The 23,499-nt window shown below is 37.2% G+C and overlaps 2 protein-coding genes across 4 annotated transcripts; one reads left to right on the plus strand and one right to left on the minus strand.

Moving 5' to 3' along the window:
• Positions 1-2,118: 2,118 nt before the first annotated feature.
• Positions 2,119-18,869, minus strand: nsun3 (NOP2/Sun RNA methyltransferase 3). 2 transcript variants are annotated; one of them, XM_088333810.1, is made up of 6 exons: positions 18,664-18,869; positions 13,503-13,606; positions 12,976-13,427; positions 10,860-11,008; positions 9,364-9,485; positions 2,119-3,055 (listed from the first exon to the last, which is right to left on the minus strand). In XM_088333810.1, the coding sequence occupies exons 1-6, from the start codon at positions 18,799-18,801 to the stop codon at positions 2,725-2,727; spliced, it is 1,296 nt and encodes a 431-aa protein (XP_088189936.1). In that variant the 5' UTR covers positions 18,802-18,869; the 3' UTR covers positions 2,119-2,724. The 2 variants fall into 2 exon arrangements, with proteins under 2 accessions (XP_088189936.1, XP_088189935.1); XM_088333809.1 differs by having other exon boundaries at positions 12,976-13,430.
• A 601-nt stretch (positions 18,870-19,470) lies between these two features.
• On the plus strand, positions 19,471-23,493 carry LOC148367017 (ATP synthase F(0) complex subunit C2, mitochondrial-like). 2 transcript variants are annotated; one of them, XM_088333811.1, is made up of 5 exons: positions 19,471-19,566; positions 19,854-19,945; positions 22,059-22,130; positions 22,898-23,097; positions 23,173-23,493. In XM_088333811.1, the coding sequence occupies exons 2-5, from the start codon at positions 19,907-19,909 to the stop codon at positions 23,285-23,287; spliced, it is 426 nt and encodes a 141-aa protein (XP_088189937.1). In that variant the 5' UTR covers positions 19,471-19,566; positions 19,854-19,906; the 3' UTR covers positions 23,288-23,493. The 2 variants fall into 2 exon arrangements, with proteins under 2 accessions (XP_088189937.1, XP_088189938.1); XM_088333812.1 differs by lacking the exon at positions 19,471-19,566 and adding an exon at positions 19,593-19,762.
• The last annotated feature ends 6 nt before the right edge of the window (positions 23,494-23,499 follow it).

Genomic DNA, 23,499 nt, shown 5'->3' on the forward strand with positions numbered 1-23,499 from the left:
GTATTTGGTTCTTATCTAAAGTAGGAATGTTGTCGGTACTAGCCATTTGAGTGTTGAGGAGATAAAAATTGAAGGACACGTAGCCGTTCTCTTCAGCCGGCTGAAAGTGGAACTGACCACTGTGGCATGACAGCATTCAGGTAATGAGCTTCTGGGGGAAGATCCAACTTGATGACTTGTTGAAGGGTGTATAATTTGATGTAGTGGTACTTAAAAGTGCAGCTAATTTTGCCTAGGACAGCACAGGGGAGCTTTAATTTTAGGAACGTGATTGCCGCCCGCTTTAACATTTTCTACTCGGGTTGCCCTTTAAATTGAGTGATCGAAGCACCAAGCAAAAATATTTTCTTTCAATTTACTGCAGTTTACTAGCCTTACTTTATAATTGTGAGGAACTGCTACAGCTTCTCTGAATTATTAACTAAACTTTAAAAAATGAAGCATTCTAGAGGATTGCGAGACATTGTACAGTAGACCTCTGGGATCTGGCATTATTCCATTTTGAGGTGGTGATTGGAAAGTGAAATTGCTGTATGGTAATTAGGTAATACTTTCCAAACCTACGGCACTCCAGATAAAAGCAATAACAACATAGTTCATAGTAAGTACTACTTATGTGTAATATACATGTATATGATTAATTGACATTATGAATAATTATACATATAAAGAAATAGTGAAATTGTATTTATCTTTGGTGATGTGGCTTGAGATGGTATAGTGGAGTTAGTGAGTGGATGCAATGGGGGAGAATACTGCAGAATAAAATTAAAACTGATTTTAAAACTTCCATTTGCGAGAATTGTCATGCCCATACATGATTTTCTTGCTTTAATCGCCCCTTTAATTTTAATTGTAGTACCAATTGTCGAGTGGTCATAGAAATGATCTTTAATGAGGGCAATGATGGGTGTTTCTTTTTCAGATTTCATAATCACTAACTACGTTTCAATGGTTAGCCTGTTTTTGCTTTACCCTTTAGAATCAATGAATGAATTGTACCTTAGTGAACAGAGTACAGAGACCCTTTTCTACTTCCGGCTTAACCCCTTTTCTTATCAGTGGTTTACTCCTTTGTGGGGAAAAAATATCTTGATTAAAAAAAAAAAAAACGAACAAAAAAACAAAGGATGCTTTCTGCACCACGAAGAACGTTTTGGGCTAGCATCTCTTGACTTGAGATCTCCGATACGAATTGGCCAATTTATATCAAAACCTCTTCCATATTGTATTTGGACCGGACACCTGCTCTGCGTTCTCTGCATCTCGCTAAGTTTGTGCCCCGCTCCTTCATCATGCCGTAGCTTTTGTTTTCTCTCTCTCTCTCTTGCACACATGCCCAGTCGGCAGGGCTATGTTTAGGGCGCTCACCTTCCCCCCCAACTCCCCCAAAAAAGATCATCTCATTTAAAGTACTGGGTTTCAATTTGTTCTCTCTATTTTTCTTTCTCTCTCTTTCCCTCACTTTCATGCTCAGCTGGTAAGTCGCGCTATTGAAGGCCGCCCCCGAATTTTTTTTAAAAAACATTAAAAAAACAGAAAAAAAACTGAGGGATCTCTGTACTCTATGGTATTGCCGACTTTTCAAAGATTTGAACAAATACAGAGAAAGGCATTGTAGGAGAAAGTTCATCCAATTGAATATCAGCATTTTCATGATGACCTGTAGCATAGCAGCATTTTATGACTTTGACCAATAGCAAACATAAGACGCAACTAGTCCTACGCACTAATAAGGAAAAGTTTTAATTTTATACATTTTTGAGCATCCAAAAGAATCTGTTGTTCATGTCACATAGTGGGGTAAATGCCATAAAGAGAGGCTGGGAAAAAACAATTTATTCCACACTGCAAAGCATCGCAAGGTGGGGACATTGTATACTGGTGGGGACTACTGTACCTGTAAAAGGTAAGTCAGTGAATTTATTAATTGAAACATTATTCTTTTTTTTGTTTTTTTTTAACTCAGGCTCAGTATGAAGCACATGAAGGCTTAATAGTGAATCAACTACTGTGTTACAACCTGTAATTGATTCAGAAAAACTGAAGATTTTATTTATATATATATATATGTATATATATATATATATATATATATATATATATGTATATATATATATTTATTTTCTGGTAAATGTTTGATTGAATCTCATTTTGTAGTTCTTTCCAAAAATATTACTGTTCACTATTGGCACTTTTATTCAGAATCTATCTCTATTTTGAGTTCATTACTTATCATCAATTATGAAAGAAAAATGATTAACAATTAATTAATAGCTGAGACCACAAAAAAAAAAACAAATCTCTTTCGCCACTTAAAAATATTTTACCCCAATTGTTTTTCCCCCTTTTCCCTTATATATTTTTTTCTCTAGTAAAATAAGAAACTTTCATTAAAAATGTTATCTAAGATAGTAATAAGATCACTTTTAATTGTCTTATTTCCCCGCTAAAATGTTTTTTTTTTTAATTGCAATTATAGCTTTACAGGCCTTTTTGTAGTTTGTATATTAAATTAGATTATATTTATTGTCATTGGTATCAACAGTAGCCCATACTGGGCAGAACGCAGCCAATGATCTTCTGGGATGTGTTGATAACTCTTTGTGTGTTCTTTCTGTCCCCTGTCGTGCTCCTAGCATACCACACCATGACGCCATATGCCAGTTATCTTGCTTGCCCCCAATAAATGCAATTGAATCAAACTTTCTTTAGAGTCGCACATTATTTCCTCTTTCTAATCCGGGACAAAAACATGGGCCCCCAGCTTCTGCCCGGCTGGGGAACTACCAGCATGCCCAGTTTGTGGTCGTATGATGAGAGGCTTCCAAACTGTGGCTGCAGAGATTGTGTGTTCGGTACTGGTCCAGTGCGAGAAGGGCGAAATGTGAAGTAACTTGATAAGGGAAGAGCGATCTCTTCCCAGAGGTCCTCAGGTTCAGCTTCAGGACAGTCTCGGAGTACAGACTCCACTACTGAAAAGTTCTCTGAGCTGGACATAGTGCATGTTGAGTAGACCACGATACCTCCCGGGCGCACCGCTGACAGCGCGGACCTGCGGGGGGAATGGATTAAGACAACTAATCTGACGCCCAACTTTAAAAAACGTTTTATCTTACAAAGCTTAGCAACTATGGTAAATAACACAATACAGCTTTATTTATATCTGTACACTGAAGGACACTGAGGGAAACTGTGGGAGTCAGATCCATCGACATTTCGTTCTGTATACACGTGTACTAGAATGACAATAAAGTAGATCTGAATCTGAATCTGAATCTGAATCTGAACTGCTGAAATATTGCATTTATATTAATGACTGTATGAGTTCTTTAATAACCTTCAGTCATTTATATCAGTGTTTTTCAAGCAGAGTGCCAAGTCACAGTAGTGTGCCATGAGACCTTGTGTCGTGTTTCGCAGGAAATTGTAAAATATTTCCTTTGCATCAACGCATGTCTGTCTTCAGTATCTTTATTCTAATGATCAGCCAACAGTCATATTTCTCCATATTAGTATGCGGCAGCAGATTACTATTTTTTTCTTACTTTTCACACTGTAAATGAATTATTTGATCATGACTTAGTCCCGGGAAATATATTTAATAACTAACTTTGTTTGATGAAACTGTATAAGATGCAAAAAAATGTTGGACTGCAAAAAAACAATAAAACAAATGAAGTAAAATACTTGCAGATAATTTTGGTGGTTTTATTATTTTTGTCATGTCCAGCATGGTCGTCGGCTGTAGCAGATCGTCTAATTTGCGTGAGTGCTTCTTAAGGACGGGTTGTGGGTATTGCCGGTTGCTGGTTCATTGCGTTTTCTGTTCTGCATTAATCTGTTCTGTCTGACTTGAGGAAACCTGTGTTTGCACGTTCTGAGTAAAAGCCTATTTTGTGAGTATTCCTAGTCTGAGTTCCTGTTTGCCTGTAAGCCTGTTTTTGTTTTGTTTTGTCCCCGAGTGTTGGACAACTTTTATTTCCTTAATAAAAGTAATCTGATCGTTAACGCGAATGAGTTCACCCTTCCTGCCTCCGATCTGGTCCCGTGACAATTTTACTGGATGTAGTAAGACATTTTTGTTCCACTGACAGATACACTTTTTCTCATAACATATATTTATCATTATAATTCTAAAAAACATACTGGATAAAAAAACTACTTTGAAAAACAGTTTTGAATATAGCAAAATCCCAAATCACAGCAAAAGTACTCTCCAAATGAATAGCCTGTATTACTTGCTTAGCCTCAGTGACCACAAACATGTTGTACTGTCATTTCAGGCAACATGAAAATTTAACCTTTAACAAAAAGGAAAATGGTACCAGGAATTAATTTTCTGATGCCAAATGCCTCACTGCCATCTTTACCAACTTTCCAGGCTCAGACATGAGGTGATTGTACATTATGTTAGCCAGTCACTCGCATCGGGACTAAACACTCCTTCCTCCTCAGTATGTGCCGCAGGATTCTTCTTTATCAAGAAAAAACGATGATTCCCTCCAACCCTGCATAGACTTTTCGGGACTCAACAGCGTCACGATACTTAAAAAGTATTATCTCTCGCTCTTTGGCGCTGTCTTTACCCCCCCTCGTACTTTTCACCTGGTCCAGATTCGCAGCGAGGATGAGTGAAAGACTGCCTCCAAGACACCTATTGGACGGAGTATCGGTAATGCCATATGGTCTCACTAACGCTTCAGCAGTGTTCCAGGCGTTTATAAACGATGGATGTACTCAGAGACATGCTTAATGGATTCCTCTACGTTTACTTGGACGACATCCCCATCTTCTCAAACACTATAGAAAAACTTGTCCAACAAGCCAGGCTGGTGCTAGGAACCTCCTTGAGAACAGTCTTTGTTAAAGTGGAAAAAGTGAATTCCATGTTTCCAGGGTAGAGTTCCTGGGCTTTGTCATTGAGCTAGGCTAGCTGATCCCCAACCTGTCCAAGATAAAGGCCGTAGCAGAGTGGCGGACGCCCACATCCCGGCGACAACCGCAGCAGTTCCTGGGGTTCGCGAAGTTCTACTGACGGTTCATCTGAGGCTACAGTAAGGTTGGGGAGCCTCTGAGGAGACTCACCTCACCCCTTCGTCTGGTCAGATGAGGCATAGGGTGCCTTCAAGGGCCTTAAACCACTATACACCACCTCTACCATGTGCTCCCCTGTTTCATCCGGACCCAGCCCAGCAGGTGGACGCCTCAGACACTGGAGTTGGCGCAGTGCTGTTCCAAAGAAGCGCCAAAGACTGTAGATTACATACATGCGCTTTCTTCAGTAGATGCCTGTCTCCCGCCAGAAAGGAATTACGACGTCGCCAATCGAGAACTCGTGGCGCTGGTATCTCCAGGTGTGGGGTCATTGGCTGGAGGGAGCAGCGGCTCCGTTTCTGATCAGGACAGACCATAAGAACTTGGGGTATATCTATAGGGCCATGAGACTAAATTCAAGACAAGCTAAGTGGGAACTTTTCCTGAACTTATTTGACTTTACGCTCTCCTATTGCCCCTGACTTTGTGATTGGACTCCCGCCTTTCGAGGGTAACACTCTGTTTTAACTACTGTTGACCGCTTCTCACGGTCTGTCCACTTTATAGGCCTCCAGGTACTCCTGTCTGCCGCTGAAATGAGTAACTCCTAGTTCTGCCCGTGCTCTGCCTCCACGGGATACCGAAGGACATTGTGTCGGATAGGGGACCACAATTTAAGTCACAAGTCTGGCGGTCCTTCTGCGTTGTCCTCCGGCTACAACCGTAAATCCAATGACCAGAAGGAGCGAATGAACCAAACTTTGGGGGATGCACGCCGCTGTGTGGCTGCGCGGCATCTCTCCACCTGGGGCACTTTCCTCCCCTGAATGGAGTATGCCCAGAACTCAATTACCTAAGAAACTCCCGATCCGGGTGGAAATGTTCCTGTGTGCCGTGGCACTGGATTGACTGATTGGGCACACCTATGGCTCATTAAAACTCTGGTGTTTGAGCGTGTATTTCAGGACAGCTTTGACTGATTTTCAATGTGAGATTGTCTGATGTTCACGCCTGTCCACATCGTCCTAAGGAAAGTCCTCTATGGCTTGCTGCTTTTGTAAGACTAATTCTATCCATGCCTTTTTATGGACTGTGTTTTCTTTATTTCCTTCCTACTCGGGCCTCTTTTTGTTACCTCTTCGATCCTTATTAAAGACTATTAACCAGATGCATGAGTCAACACTTGAATCCATTTGACCCAAACCTAGCAGTATTGAGACATTATTTGAACCAATCTGTTTTTTATGCAAGTATTTCGAAATTGCGCGTTGATCTTTCTGACAAATAACTCACATGTACGCCTATTGAAAAATAAATGTTTGAGAAAAATGACATTTGAGTCACTCAATTGTAATCACCGGCCGGTTAGGTTAATCAAAATAATTAGAAACCCGTCAGAGAGGTCATAATTTAACGTGATGAGTTTATTATCGACGCAGCATTTTGCAGCAGTGCATCATACTGAGAGTTGTTTAAATATTCATATCAGAGTCAGAATATTAGGAACTGATTTTTGCTTTGCGCTGGGAAAGGAATACATCTTAAAGCTATACAGTCACTTGCATTGTATTGTATATTATGTAGTTCAGGGGTCACCAACTTCGTGCCCGCGGGTATAACCCTGCAAAGCCCCATGTACACCTGGTGCCACCTGCAAATGCCAATCGGCATTTTGCACTTAGCGTCAGTTGTGTGGTGGCACTATTTGAAAGAAAATGGCAAACTGCAATTTTTCACAACGCATCCTCTCTCAATATAAATCACGCAGGGATGTCTAAAAAAATGTATATTCCCATGTGGGTGGAAAAATAAGTTTGATTTGTTTTTGCCACATTATTCATTTAATTTGTAGCAGGAGTAAAACAGGAGGTTTGACAGTAAGGTATTTATTATTTACAACACACTCTCAACTTCTTCACCCGCAAATCCAGCAAAGTCCTCAGTTAATATACCGAAATTGAACAGCAGGTAAAGTCACATGCTACATTTCCCTTTTGGTATCCACGGAGTCATTATCCAGTCACTGGAGTTCCCTTTAATCCTCAAACAACGACGACGAGATAATGCAATTTGGCCTATTCTCTACAGTATAGTGCATTATGAAATGTTAAGAGTGCACAAAGGATTTTATCTACAGTGATGCGCACATTACTGAAAAACAGTCGGCTACAGTTACTAGTAACTTCACACAATATAACTCAGTTACCCCCAGGTTACTGCCGCCAAAAAGTAGTGCCAATCTGAAAATAACTAGTTGCAAATGACATATAATACATAGAAGCAAACCCCCTGAAATGCTTTAAAATAGCCATATCATAAAATAAAATAAAAATATCCACACCAACTAGCCAAAGTATTGAACTCTTCATACTTTGTGGGTTGTGCTATCTTGAGAGTTTGCAAACGAACACTATGCCGAGACACTCCAAATCCAATTTGTCTCTGGACTTCAAACCACTCAAAGCAGTCCTCTAATTCTGGGTAATGTCCAAGATGTTTTCTTTTTTTCTCCAAACATGGTGTGATTAAATAAAGAATTAAAAAATAAAAACAAAAAAATTCAACACACGTTTACCATAAACATTTGCCCCATTGATTAATTAAAAAGATTGATAATAATTAAAGAGTCATTCTGCTTTTCAATTTTCTAAAAAAAATGTTTACCTGAACATGGGAACTTCCCTGGGCTTTCATATCTATTACAGAAAGGAACTAAAGCTTATTTAAATTTCTGCAAAGACATCCAGGTTTCCTTCATGTTCTCTGGTTGATTAAAGGCACTCAGTAAATACTAATACAGTCTATTTGGGTGGGGTTTGGGCGACATACAGTGGACATTATCAAAACTACTAGTCGTTGTTTGGCTCTTTTCGCTTTTGCACTTCTCTCAGCATTGTTTGCCGGGCCATATAAAATGACGTGGCGGCCCATATTTGGCTTGCGGGCCATGAGTACGAAAACGTAAGTTTTAGTGGTTGACCGAGCCCATTTTATTCTGGCTTAACCCTACTTCTTAAAATTGAAAGGAGGTAATAACATATGAATAACAAGTTAATTCTTCAGTTTATTCTAAGGGGTGACGTTTGATGATTTGATAAAATTTATGAAATAATAATAATTATAATGTCAGAGCCTGTGTCCCATATGAACATCAATTTACCACTTAAAAATTTGCCTTTACTTAAGAGTGTTCGGCTCATTTTTGTCCTTAATAATTGTCTCAAAACAAGGTGCAACGTTCTTTGGTAAAAAAAAAATGCAAACGAAAAGTTTATTTCCCATTCGGGGGTGCAAGAGAGTGATGAGCGTGCTGTGTGTGCATAGCTCCGCCCATCTATACTGCTCACCCAATCAAATCGCTCTGGGTGCTGTAAGACAGCTGCAGAACATCCAGAACGCTGCTGCTCGGGTCCTGACTAGAACCAGGAAGTACGACAATATTAGTCCTGTGCTCAGGTCTCTGCACTGGCTCCCTGTCGCTCAGAGAATAGACTTTAAAACAGCTCTGCTGGTGTATAAGTCTCTTCATGGTCTAGCGCCAGAGTACATCTGTGACATGTTGATCCCATATGAACCATCTCGGATCCTGAGAACTTCAGGGACAGGCCTTCTGCTGGAGCCCGGAGCCAGGACTAAACAGGGTGAAGCTGCGTTTCAGTTCCATTTAGCTAAACTCTGGAATAGTCTTCCTGATGACGTCAGACAGGCGTCTACTCTGACAGTGTTCAAGTCCAGGCTGAAAACAGCTCTGTTCAACTGTGCATACAACTGAAAGGGTCCTATCTGCACTCTTCACTTTTACTTTATTTTAATTCATTGATTTTATTATGTTTTATCTGTGGTTTTAATGCATTTTAAAAACCACATTTTAAATTGTTAATGTATTTTCTTCTATGTTTTAACTGTAATTGTGTGTTTTTAACCTGTATCTTTGCCATTTCTGTAAAGCACTTTGAATTGCCTTGTGTATGAATTGTGCTATACAAATAAACTTGCCTTGCCTTTAGTGGCGCTTTTGGGTGTTTACAGTTTGTTCTCTGGGTTTTTATCATAAAGTGTATCAACAGTGAACAGACATTGTTTAATGAGTTTCCATATAATGGAATCCTTAGCAAAGTAAAGCCAAAACGGTTGGTGTGACACCCTGACAGTTAAATGTACAAGACAACGAGGCTTTGCATGATCTCTAAATGCCATCACGCTTACAATACTGCAATGGAAATCACGCAAAGAAAATTTGCTTGTGATACTTTTTGTCTCCGAGCCAGATGTACTCATGAAAAGACCCAGTGGTACCTGACCTCTAGTGTACAGGTTCTGACTTGCCTGAGAAGCTGGACCTGGACGAGCGGCAGCCTGCCCCTCTCCTTTAACCTCTGTTCCACCTGTTGGCCAGCAGACGAAAAGAGCCAGCTCCTGTCATTGGAGCAGGGAGCGTCAACCAGGACCTGTCACACACAGAGCGACATATGCAAGTGAGATGTTCTTCATGCTCTGCTGCTAATCCGGCTTTTCCATCGCTTTGCTCCCAGACATAAAAAGATCTGACATCCCGTAACCAATCACAACCCACCCGGCGCATTCCTCATGCCCACCGGCCGACTTTCACTCTGATCTGTATCACTGTAAACGCAATCTTGTGCAACTTTCTGACGATGCGTTTATGCCTGCAAAGACGTCATCAATAAATATGGAAATATAAATAAAATATGATCAGACAGTGAAAGTCTACATTTAAAAAGGATATAGAGCTACTTGGTTTTAATTGATCGTTTTGAATTGGGAGAATTTATAATGGGCATGTATTGTCTCCTGAGTTATAAACAAAATATGAGGCTGAATACAGTAAAATGATAAATAATAACAATAATAACTTTTTTTGCATGAAAGGTCTGGTCCTCTTTCTGGTGTTAACCTTAAAATGTCCAGAATCAAATTCACCATTAGGTATACATATCTTTTTTTTAAGAAAAGCTTAGAAAAAAACAATTTTGCAGTGCCTTATATCCTCTGATTATTATTTATTATTTAACAATGATTTATTGCATACTTTGTTGTCTCGTTTTTCAAAAAATCTCCAACGTGGTCCTTGTGGGCATGGGGTAGCCCCACAGATGACTTAAGTAGCACATGGACTATTTCTGAAAATAGCTCAACACTGATGGGTCGTTGTGATTTTCTAAGTAATTTGATTGCTAACTGACTTGAGAAATCATTAACATAATAAGTGTCTTAAAAACAATGCCTTGGTGATTGAATGTGCTTATTTTGCTGAGTTTTTAAGAATTACAACCTGGTAAAAACAAAATATAACATTGTAACAACACAATAATAACGTTAGTTGAGACTTTAAAAACGCAATTCAAACTGGTAGCCCATCATGCTAATCGGTAACAAAAAAGTAGCTCACAGATTCAAAAGCGTTGACAACCCCTGTCATAGCAATGTACACTACATTGTTTTCAATGCCAGTGACAAAGACAATTCTATTCCAACCATTCATTTTCTGCACTGCGTATCCTCACTAGGGTCACAGGGATGCTGGAGACCATACCAGCTATCTTCGGGCAGTGGGCAGGGGGCACCCTGAACTGGTTGCCAGCCAGTCGCAGGGCACACAGACAACTCACTCGCTCATTCATTCACACCTAGGGACAAATTGGACCGGCCTATCCTGGGGAGAACATGCATACTCCACAGAGGAAGGCTGGTAGCTAGATTTGAACCTATGATCTGTGCTGCGAACCTGCTAGCCAATCATCTGCCATGCCACCCCCTATTCTATTCCATTCTGGTCTATTGTATTTTATCTGTTTACTTACTTTGTCATAAAAGCCCGGCTCACTTTGCCCAACAGAGCGTCCATCCTGAGCCGAAACGAGCACTCGCAATGATTGCGGCAGGAAAGACTCAAGAGTTTTTGTCAGCCTATCCCGTCTGTGACGGTCGGGTTCGTTGCAGCAAAGCAATGCTGAAAAAAAAGAGAGATTATTTATTATGCGTTATAAACAACTGATTAAAAGTACTTCAGAATTGTTCAATTTTTACCTTGTTATTTAAGAATTGTAGTTTAATTGAGAGAAAAGTGATTGACATATTTTAGTCGGAAATATTTAAACTACAAGAATTGGGTATTTTGTGTTATTATTTTTCTTAATTTTAGGTCTGACTATGAATAAAGATCAATAATTATAATAATAACATATTCTTAGTCATGAAAAGAAATATTGTTCCATTGACAACAAAAATAAAAACAAATAAGCACTAAATGTGAAATTGCATTGTACAAGGAAATTGGTATACACTTGACTTTTTAAGAAATACTTTAACTAAATTTTAAATGAGCAAAACAATCCTGATTTGAATATTATCTTTCATACGTTACCATATTTCCAGATTATTTAACTTTAGTAGTGTACTCTGTTTTAAACCTTACTTTCTAGAAACATTATATAGCATTTCAAATTGCAGACAATATTATTCATTTTAGTTTTTTTTAGTAAATCTATAATAACTGAGCAAATTAACTATTATCGTTTTAAGGAATATTTTTCTTAATTTGCCATATTTACAAATTATTCGTAGTAAAATTATTTTATTATAGCCTTATGTCAAATGGCAGACATTTGCTAATGTTAAGTAATATTCTTTTAACTAAAAGTATAATAATTGAGCAAAATAATTTTGCTCCTTTTAAGAATTCTTTTTTAATTCACTATATTTAAAATTTATTATTTGTGCCATGGTTGATTGTATTTTCTTTTGTTTAAAAAATAAAAAGACATTAAATGAGAACATTCTGTCTCATTTTGAGAGTTGACAAATACAATAAAAAATAAAGGAATACTGAAATAATGAAATAAATGAACACATTTGAACTAAAATGAATAACTAAATTTAGCAAAATTATTGCTTGCAGTGTTTACAGTTTTTTTTTCATTATTCCATGAGATTTTTTTTAGACACAAGTTCCGGATTTTGATTAAATACATTTTTATTTATATAAAACTATTATGTATGTAAAACTATACACAAACAAAATGACTTATTTATAATTTGAATATTTTCAATTAAAATTATTTGACTTAAATAATAAAATAATAAAGCAAGCATAATTTTCTGCAAATGAAACAAGTGTTTTGCAATATGAATAAAATGATTTAAAAATAGGTTAAAAGTAAAGATATTTGCTAATTTCAAGATTAATTTGTCTCATTTCAAGTCAGGTTTAATTGTATAGTCCTTAATCACAAGGAGTCTCATAGGGCTGCGCAGACCACAGACTATTGCAAAGTAGACAATTATTACACTATCCCCTGATCTAAAACCTAGATGAGGGCAAGGAAAAACTCAAACCTCAGCATGAAGAAAATTAAGAATCAACACTGTCAATACAAAACTAAGGTGCATTGCTTTTAGTGATTAGTAGTTTGGAAACTTAAAAAAGGTTAAGTCATTGTTTTGTATATATATATATATATATATATATATATATGTATATATATATGTTGTTTGATTGGTGTTTAGGGAAGATAATTAGCACTTTTTGTTCCATTGATGGACATAGACATAAAAACATCAATTTTCTATCAGACTAGTCTAAAATGAATGCATTTCTCATGTCTAATGTGACCCAATTTCACTGGAAAAATAATTTTGAAATTGGGCAAAATAGTTTAAAATTAGCACAATTATCTGCCAACAGAACGAAAGCCTGTGCAGTCTGTATAGAAAATTAAAAATGGTTACTATTTGATTAATGAGACCTTAGTTCCACGCTACAAATAAACAAATAAATATAACCCTCCTATTGTAAGCCACAAATTGCTGATGTTTTTCTGGGACACATACACGCTATGACTCAACAAACTGCACTAAAGTTGTGCAGCTGTGTTTAGGATTAATTCTTAAAAGGCTGCTTAAGTAAAAGCGAGTCACCTGGGGTAGCGCACTGCATTATAGCATAAGCTTTCCCCCCGGGAGCTGCGCAAAGATCCAAAACTTTCTCTCCATCTCTGACTTGCAAAGCCAGCACCGGGAGCAAAGAGGCGGCGTTGAGGAGGTAGTACTGCTTAAGTTGCCCGGGCCTGTGAGCTTGTGAGGGAAAACGCAGCGGGAAGGGATGGATGTAACACTGCAGTGACGGGGGAGGAGGACCGGCGCCGGGTTGGGATCTAGCAGCAAAAGCGTTGTCAAACTCGGAGGGAGATTTTTCAGGCGTTTGGCATTCAGCATATGTGTGCAAAGCACCGGGCAATGTCAGGGCTTCTTTTTGAGGCAGCAGTGTGGAAAAGCCTTGTGACAAGAGGACACGCTTGATGTCTGTCACTACAGTGAAGCGATTGAGCAGTACCCCGTATTGCCAAGATGTCGGGTCAAGCAGCACAGATCTGCTAAAAGAAACAAGGCCGGGAAGTAAACAGACAATAAAAAAACAAAGCGTCAATATCCACCATTGGACTGACCTCACAGATGACCACAAATCCCCAAGCTCCTCACTGTACTGCTGGTCAAAATGGTCCAGAATGAGTTGGCATGGTGGTCTTTGTTTGTTATTTGTTCTGCTCACCTGTAGAGAACAGCAAGCAAAAACATTGTATTCAGAAATATCATCAAAGGTGTACAGTAGACCTCAAGGATATGGCGTCGCCACCTTATGACATTTTCACTTTAGGTTGTGGAATGTTTTTTTGTCCCCTCTTTACAGGATTTTCCTCACCATACAACATCAATAATAAATTATTTTGTATGCTCAAAAAAGTGGTGCATATGATGAGATAGGTCTATAAAATGTCTGTCCAGGCAGTTGGCGTCATACATTTATTGTCTGCTATTGGTTTTGTCATAACATCATGGAAATACAGACATCTTATTGGCTGAGCTACCTCCCACAATGCTTTTCTCTTGTTTCTTTCAGTTCAGAATCTCGTGTGTTTTGTAAAGAGTTTGCAAGTCAGTGATAAAATAATGTAGTTTTGTACTGTTTTTATTCACAATGGGTCCCAAGGCTTGCAATGAAGCCAAAGGGAGAAGAAAAAACATAATAAGCATCGAAATGAAGCTTGCAATTATCCAGAAATACCAAGCGAGCGCACGAATCGCTACCTTATCTGACATGGCGGTGAGACAAAAATATTACCTTTATGATTATAAGGCATATTACAAGCAAACATTATGCACAAATCCTTTAATGAGGATATGAGTTTTAAGTTTGTCAGTTTTAATTTTACTTGTGAAGGGCAAATAAGCCCAGTACAACAACTAATACTCTGTTCTTCTTTTCATTATACTGTATTCATATTGGCCGCAGACACAAAATACCTTTCTACTTTATCTTTTCAAATACCTATCTTTCTTTTTGTTTCCACTGGATTATCAGACTAGGTACGCCTTTGTTTCGTCAGGACCACGTTTTCCCCTTTTAATTTTTTGTTACCACAGACAGAACTGAATGTTCGCATTCTACCCCTGTTCAAAGAACTCGGGCCTTTGGGATAGTGGAATGACTGCGCCCCATGACGGACAGTTCCCAGACCAACCAGGTCCCATCACAGAAACCACAAATTTTGTAATTAAAACATTCATGAATATCAACGAATTATGACAAATGACATTTCTATAATATGTGGCGTTCCGTTTTAATCGCCTGGCCCCTATTGCCTTAAAAACAATTTGGGTTTGAGGACGCCCCCTAATCACCCTTGAAACCCACAAAGCTTTCCCCCAAATAACAACCTTGGGGGGTGATTTGTAAACACACGTCCCCGGTCCTTTAAAAGGGAACCATGGCCTGGATTCACAATACAAATTACCACAAAGGCCATAAAAGCGAAAAATCATTTTAACAGCACATTCCACCCCGACTGCCATCCTCACTGTGTCCCAACCACAACGTGAAACTTCAAGCGGCGTATTGTATTCCTCTTGAGTTGCAGTTGTTTACCGGTAAGTGACACCGAGGATGAATATTTCATTAAATTTAGTGATTTGGAGTGGAGCTGACAGTAAAGTAAGCATTTTTTATGCTACAGTTGCCTGAATAACTCTAAATATGTTACGCCGTGGGCAGCATGGCAGCACATTGGTTAGTGCATCAGTTCTGAGGTCATGAGTTCGAATCTTCCTGTGTGGAGTTTGCATGGTATCCCCGTGCTTGTGTGGGTTTCCTCCCACATTCCAAAACCATGCAGGTCAGGTTAATTGGCCAGTCCAAATTGTCCCTCGGTGTAATGAGCGAGATAATTGTCTGTCTCTGTGTGCACTGTGACTGGCTGGCAACCAGTTCATGGTTTCCCCCTACCCACTGCCAGAAGAGAGCTGAGATGGGCTCCAGCACCCCAGCGACCCTACTGAGGGTAAGCAGAGCAGATAATGAATGGGTGGATGGATGTTACACCCTTACTGAAAATAACAGGCAAGTCAAGTATATAATGTTCATATACTGTATTAACTTATTCAGCTTGTTCTCCATTTTATTTGAAATTGTATTTCAAGATGGAACGTATGTTTTTAGTGTTGGCTTTTATCAAATACATTTCCCCCAAAAATGCTAATTATACTCCCAGTGCAGCTTATAAATGTTTTTTTCCTTCTTAATTACGCATTTTTTTGGATTGCGCTATTCATATTCCAGAAAGTCTTAAAGACCGGAAAATATGTTTAATACAATTTCATTTTTTTATTTTTCGTGTATATTTATTTATAATATCATTTAATCAAGGACATGTATAATTGAACATAAGTAGTGGTTACTATGCATAGTACTACTATACTTTGTTTTTTTAAAATGTTTTCATCTGGGGCACCGGGGGTTTGGAACGCAATATCTAATTTACCATAAGTCTCTATCCCCCGCTATACAGCAAATTAATTTTGCAATCCCCACCACAGAACGGATTAATATTGTATGATGGGGGTCTACCGAATTGACTAGCAGAAACGCACAAAAATAGCATTTTGAATTTCTAAAGTGAGTGATGAGTCATCCATCCTAGCAACCTGATTTGATCCCATAACTTGAAATAACAAGTAGACTTTCTGAGGTCCTTTTTTCCTGCAAGCACAAAAGAGCGTTTTGAAATTATAATTATATTTAAACTGAATGGAAACTAAATATTACATGCTGAAAAATAAGACGCCGACTACTAGTGACAAACGAGCGCCATCTAGCAGTAAGTAAAAATTAACAAGGATTGCAAGTGGTAGAGATCAGTACCGTTTTTTAGACTTTTTAAAAAATGATTTGAATTTTTAGCGGTTTAAAATTAATTTTTGATTGGTAAAACCAATCAGTATATCTTTTTTTCAATTTATTTTATGTAGAACTAGTGTTCAGCCATGTCTTTCTATCATAATAAATACATTTTTACAGATAAAACGACTTATATCTAATATTGCTTATACTTCAATGATGTACAATATGAATTCCTTAAAAACTGGTAATTTCGAGCAAATAAGTATCAATGATGATAAAAGGAAATTGTCCAACAGAGGTGACAGAAAGATTTGACTTCAAATGGAAAAATGAAGGGTTTAAATATTTGGGGGTGATTATTACACCACATTCCACACAGCTTTTTGACGCAAATTAGGGGAAATTGATGAAGGAAATTAAGAAGGATTTGGAATGATGGGAGATTTTTCCCTTAGACTTATTGGGAGGATAGAAACAATTACAATGGACATATTACCAAGAGTTTTATTTCTTGATTTCAAAATTCCTTTGGTAAAATAAGAAACCAAGAATTAAATACAAAGCACGTTTAGCTTCCAAAGAAAATTAGGGATTCAGTGTCTTGCCCAAGGACACTTTGACATATAACACGGAAGAGCTGCGACCTCTTAATCCCCAAACGAGCGCTTTACCTCCAAGTGCCATGTGGAATCTTTACCATTCATTTTAGTAGCAAGGTGGAAGACGTAAAAACTCCAGAATGAGTAGATTGAGGGAAATCTCAAATCATGGTAAACAATACAATTTTCTTTTTCTTTTTTAAATATCAAGGTCTGTGAGTAGGGCTACAAAAATAGCACAAAACTCGATTTTAAACCTGGGGTTATGGATTTTGGATTTGAAAAATGGTCACAAAAATGATTAATGTTGATTACCCAAGTGTAAGAAGGAAAGTTATTGAAATCTTTTGAAAAACTTCAACAAGAATTTGACCTGTCTAAACATGATTTTTATAAATATTTGCAACAGAGACATTACCTCCAGACACATGATGAATGGGGGAAAATATGTAAAGAGCCAACTGAAGTTGAGGAATTGTTAATATCGTACTCAAAGGGACAATGAATAAAGCAGATTATCTTAAAATTGTATAAAGCTCTGCAAATGTATCTCAGTAATGATGTGATGGAGGTTAAGGGGAAATGGGAACTGGAAGCTAATGTAGTGATAAAAGATGACGATCGGGAGAAAACTTTGAAAGAGGGACACAAAATGACCTGCTGTCCGACATGGAGGGAGTTTGAATGGAAAGTAAAACTGCGTGACATCAAATGTATATATATTGTTTTTTCGTTGTTGTATCAAATCTCTGTTGAATTGTGTGTGAGAAATAAAAAAACAAGCATTTTTTTAATCAAGTTAAGTTTAGAGACTATAGAAATATAACAAAAATAGTTATGTTAAAAGAATTGACACAATTGTTAGTGACCCTTCTCCCAAATGTTACAACAACAACAAAAACATTTATTATTGTCTAGAATATACATTTAATGAAATAGTAAGCTTCTCTGACTGATAACTACTACAAGAAAATACTGTTTTAATAGAACAGCAATGTAAAATTTAGCAAAATATTTATTGGTTTACGTTTGTTATAGGTATATCTCTCGCACGTAGTGGCGGCAATATTTGTTGGTCAAAGTTAGAAAAATATGAAAAAAAAAAGGGAAAAAAACAGCATCGTGTTTTAAAAATAGACAAATTTTAATAATTTTCTTTCGAAATTACCTGTACTATCAATGTGTTCGTTGTGCTGTCGTTTAAATGTTAACAGGTAAAACAATCGAATCAACCTCAAGATGCTGTTTCTCTCATTCAGTTTAATGCAGTTATTGATCAAAATACATAGTAGAGTGGATTTCTATTATAATCTTTTCATGTTCGATAATAAAACAATTCAATTTCAAAGTGAAAATACACTGTGGGGTAAAAATGGGAAAACAAAGATCAAATATATATTATATATTAAATATATACTTATCACAAACACTTCTCGACTTATATGTCTCAACTAAAACACAAATGCATGTACTAATGTCGAGAATTTGCACCTAACTAACTGGGGAAACAATTTTGACAGAAAACAAGTATAAGTAAGCACTTTATGAATCTACTACATTAAAATGTACTGAAAAGTTTAAACAACAGATATTTGACGTTTTAGTTCTATTTTAATGTTTATATTTCACGTGTCGTAATGGCGACATCTTCCGGGCAAATTTAGAACTAAAAATGCACACAAAAATGGCATCGCGTTTCAAAGATAATGTTGAATCAAGCAGAACCATTTATCTATTGTATATGGCTTAAGAAATTATTAAGAAGCTTAAATTGACCATTCTATAAGTTTTATAAAAATGTGTTGGTCACGTTCAATTAAATTACTTCGTTACCTGGGGGCTTGAGTTCTGTTTTGACTTCTTGTGTTTTGGAACAGCATCGCAGTTTGTTGAAGAAAACCGAATTCTCGCCGTTGGTGTTCTATTTTTGAATTTCAAAATCCACCGTCGGTAAAATGGGAATTGAAACATTTGATTCTTGCAAAAATAAAATAACAATATTATTCCACATTGACCATGGAGGATGTCTCTGCTTCTTGTTTTACTATACGACTCAAGGGCGGTAACTCGTTTTGGGAAGGAGACTGTCACCAAGCGGACTGGAGTATAAAGTACAGTTAAGATTAGCCCACTTCAAATACGGAAATTCTCATGAAATAATATTTATATTTTTTCAAAATTCTACAACTCATTTTCATAAATGAATGACAGGTGATACAATATTTTTATATTTTGCATATTTTCTTGAAAAACTACAAATATTTGCTGAAGCGAATCGAGGCGCATGCACGTATGCAGTAACCCGCCAATCACACCACCTGAAATATTTGAGTTTAAAGGAAGTATTATTTTTCAAAATTTTTAGTTTTAGTAACAACATGACACGTTTTTCAATAGCTATATTTTCTTTTAAAAAAACTAAAAAAATATTTCACGTAGTTTATCGATGCGCAGGCGCACAGGCAGCTACCCCCTCTGTCTTGCCGCCTGAAAAATGAATCTTGAAAAAAATATATATACATATTTTAAATAGTGTATATTATTTTAAATAACTTATAAGTGCTATAATAGGTTAGTTCTCTCGAAAAATGAAAAAAATAAAACGAGAATTCATTTTACAGTTTACCGACGCGCATGCGCAATTGCAGCAACTCGCCAGTCACACCGGAAGTCAACCCCAAAGGGGACATTGCGCATGTGCAATCTTCCCGTGCGTTCGACCTCCACCCGTCACCGGTAAGGGCTAATCGTTCCTCCACTGACTCTGCGTTTTAAAATTACAAATTCAATCTGCACGCTTTTCCTCTTGCACCACACGAAGATTCCAAACGTTCTTCACGGTTTTGTTGTATTCTGCAAGCTTTTTGTTGGCTACCACCATTTCGATTGCAACCTACACTGACCTTACTTGTGTGCTCTACTCTGCACTCGGGTTGGACATCTTGTGCTGCAAAAATGATCGATCGTTTCAATGAATGTACATCGACATATTAATTTTCAAACGCTTTTTTGTCATCTTGCAGATTTCAGTCATTTCCAGCTCCTGTGCTTAACCCGTCGAGGACATCCTGTCGTCATGTATGCCTGCGCTAAATTCGTTTCAACGCCTTCTCTGGTGAGGCTCCTCAACGTGGACGGGGAAAAACTGTGGAGCCTGGGATGTGTCGTTTTTTTAATTTAATTTGTGTAAATGCCTTGCATTAATGTAACGTTGCTAGCATTCGCTAGGTAGTCATCTTTCTTTGCCAATGACCCTTGAGAGCAAGGACGACCGCAAAGACTTTCACAAACAACCACGAACTTTTATAGACAAAAAAAGTCTCTGCTCAGATTCTTTTTTTTTTTAAAATAAAAATGGTCAGACCCTAAAACTCGATTTCTAAGAACTAATGCCCACACGTAATAACATTAGCTTATTCCAATATGTTAGATTCTACACAGCAGTAGCTCAAATAAAAACAGGACAGAAATATATATGTAATTTAAGAAATATATTCTTGAATTTTTTTCTTTTAATTTTGGAGAATGTTTTGCTTATTTTAAGTTTTCTTATTTTACAATGTTTTTTTAATTATTTTTCTTAAATGCATGAATCTCCGTTTTATATATATATATATATATATATATAATCTACACCGCTGTTCTTCAGTAGGGTCGCACTGGCAACGTTAGCCAAATACTATAATATTCAAGTAATGTAACTAGATTACTTTTGGATTACCAAATACGATAATAAAAGGCAAAACAATATGTATAAAATTACTGAATTGTGTTAAACATAAAAGAACAAGGTAACCTTGAATGTTAACCAAGTAGTAAAGTTTCTTAAGCGAAAATACAAATTTCTCTTTTACATGGCAGCCTAGATATGCTCTGTTTTAGTTTACATTAAGAATACATGAGGAATCCAAAGTTGTTCTAAACACACTTTGTTCACTTTCTAAATTTCCAACAAAATTTTTATCGTTTCAAGTGCGAATGCCAAACCTCTTAGAAAGTACAGTATTCAGATTTCAAATAAAGACATTTTTTACCTTACCAGCACTTTGACAAATATGCATTTGTGGATAAGGTAAACCGAAATATATTTCTCTCGTGTCTAATAAAAATGTTGACACAATTCGTCTGTCGGCACATTTGGTATACAAAATGTAGTCTTAATTAAAATTGTAATCCTTATTTTAACTATACGTACGTTTTTTTCTGTAACTGAAATGGAATGCAATTACTTTCTTTTGTATTCTGATTACATAACGTAGCCCGTTACTTGTATTCTGTTACTCCACAACCCAGTATACATATATATATATATATATATATATATATAAAGATGTATTTTTTTCATGTCATATTTCATGACACAGTAGCGAAATTAAAAACAGCACAAATGTGTTGTAACTTTAGAAAAATACTCTAATAATTAATAATTAAAAAGAATAATAATTCAGCATTTTTTGTTTTTGGGAAAAAAACATTTTTGTTTATTTAGATGTCTCTTATTTCACAATGTTCTTTACTTATTTGGATTTTTAGTCAACGGATGTATCCCAACATTGCATTAGAAATGAGAGGGACTGAAATTATCGGCATACTGTGTATGGATATTAAGCCTTTCCTTCCCAAGTCCTGCATTTCTCAGTACAGTATATGGAAAAGCTTACAATCTCTTATATTAAAGATCGTGCATTACTATACATACACACGCACATACATGTAGTAAAATTTAAAACAACGTGGCAGAAGAAAGCCTTAAAGGTAAACCACAAAAAATATTTCCTACACCTGCTCACTATTCAAAGCGCAAGTGTGTAAATTATCTTTTGTTTGTGGGATATTAATTGAGAAGCAAAATCAACTTTGAGTTTCCTTGCCCTCATGTAGGTTTTCGATCGGGCGATGGTGCAATAAGTCTGGTTTGCAATAATCTGGTGTGTGCAGCTCTTTGAGACTACTTGTGATTAAGGACCACGAATAAACTTGACTTATTTTATCTGCGTCAGTGGGTGGCAGTTTTGAGACTTGATGTCACCTCAGAATGACATTAATTTGCTCTTGGGCAACTGATGTTATTTTCAGGGTACAGAAAATCGGAAGGCAAAATTCATTAGGCTGTTAATCATCATTACGTAATGTTCCATTCTTGCCACATTAAGTTATTGTTTACAGAATTATTTTAGTTGATAACAAATCTTATTAATGCACAATTCTTTTTTTTTTTGTATATGTAGATCCGTGCAGGATCTCGCTCTCTGTACAGGCCACTGTCGGCGGTGGTCATGTCCGATGGCAAAAGAGCTGAGGTGAGGTTTATCATTTTTATTTCTGAGGATTTGGTGAATGAGATTGCTATTAATCTCTCAGCTATCACGGTTAATGGGGACAAGAACCCCCCGCAATATGTGAAAATCTGCAAAATAGAGGAGCCCCTTCATAAAAGCCTCCTTGGCTCATACTTGCCCCGAGATGACATCCTTACAGAGTATATATACATCGGTAACAAAATTACAACTATAGATCTACAAATAAAAACACAGAACAGAATTGCAGTTTTATATATGATCTTTATTGTGTATGTATATATATATATATATATATATATGTATATATTACATTACATGTGTGTGTCCAACAAAATTGGAGGGCTTTTCCTTTCAGTGTACGAATGCCATTTAGAGAGCAGCTGGCTAGCTACACGTTAGCATCGGGTATCGTCAAATTGAGCCAGATCTTCGGGAACATTCAAATTTAACTGTCCTGAATGTAGTGGTTTCCCACGAGTTGTTGCTCCAGGTAATACGTTTTATGATAAATCGATCTGGCATTAGACAAAACAATAGTAAGATAATTGATTTAAAAATCAGTGAACCAGCGATAACCGAAGCGCGGAGTCGTGAGAAGTCTTTTTATCTTAGTCTGCTGCACTCCTTCCACAAAATGGTGCAGAAAAATTTGTAATTCATTTTTTATGTATTCAGATAGTAAAGTGTGTGTGTAAATGAAATATATATTTTTCCATTTTTATTTTTTTACTAATCAGTTGTTGTTTTTTTAAAAAAATATTTATTAGACCTCTGCCCTGCTCCCGCCAATGGGAATGAGCACTTTCCAGCAGCAGGTGGGGCTACGTGGATTCCAGACCAGCGCAGTCACCCGCGATATCGACACTGCAGCCAAGTTTATCGGAGCCGGAGCCGCCACTGTGGGGGTGGCCGGATCTGGAGCCGGTATTGGAACCGTGTTTGGTAGCCTCATCATCGGCTATGCCAGGTAAAAATATTTGACGATTAGCATTTGAATTTTCACTGTATTTTTGTAACAAATTCTGTGTAATTTCCCCCACAGGAACCCGTCCCTGAAGCAACAGTTGTTTTCATATGCTATCCTGGGTTTTGCCCTTTCCGAGGCCATGGGTCTCTTCTGTCTGATGGTGGCTTTCCTCATTCTGTTCGCCATGTAACCTGAAATCAGAAGCCGATGTGTTTTGACGTTAGCAAGAACAAGCAGTCTGCACGTCCTCCTATGGTACCTAATGGTGCTTAGTCCTCTATGTCTGATTGTGAGCAGATGGCAAACCAACCATTTTCTAATGGTCGATGCTATATTGTATATTAAATCAAATGTTTTTGTTAAAGATCTCATAAACGAAAATATGGAATCTGAGAACTCCGT

Source organism: Urocampus carinirostris, chromosome 4 (assembly GCF_059441175.1).
Source record: "Urocampus carinirostris isolate Australia breed hairy pipefish chromosome 4, RoL_Ucar_1.0, whole genome shotgun sequence".
Classification (NCBI taxonomy): domain Eukaryota; kingdom Metazoa; phylum Chordata; class Actinopteri; order Syngnathiformes; family Syngnathidae; genus Urocampus; species Urocampus carinirostris.

Coding starts and splice junctions, on each gene's coding strand:
- nsun3 (XM_088333809.1), bottom strand. CDS start 18,801: ATGTTTCAATTCCCATTTTACCGACGGTGGATTTTGAAATTCAAAAAT. Junction 13,607..18,663: donor AACAGAACTCAAGCCCCCAG/GTAACGAAGTAA, acceptor TGTTCTCTACAG/GTGAGCAGAACAAATAACAA. Junction 9,486..10,859: donor AGCCGGGCTTTTATGACAAA/GTAAGTAAACAG, acceptor TGTGTGTGACAG/GTCCTGGTTGACGCTCCCTG.
- LOC148367017 (XM_088333811.1), top strand. CDS start 19,907: ATGTATGCCTGCGCTAAATTCGTTTCAACGCCTTCTCTG. Junction 19,946..22,058: donor TCGTTTCAACGCCTTCTCTG/GTGAGGCTCCTC, acceptor TTGTATATGTAG/ATCCGTGCAGGATCTCGCTC. Junction 22,131..22,897: donor CCGATGGCAAAAGAGCTGAG/GTGAGGTTTATC, acceptor AATATTTATTAG/ACCTCTGCCCTGCTCCCGCC.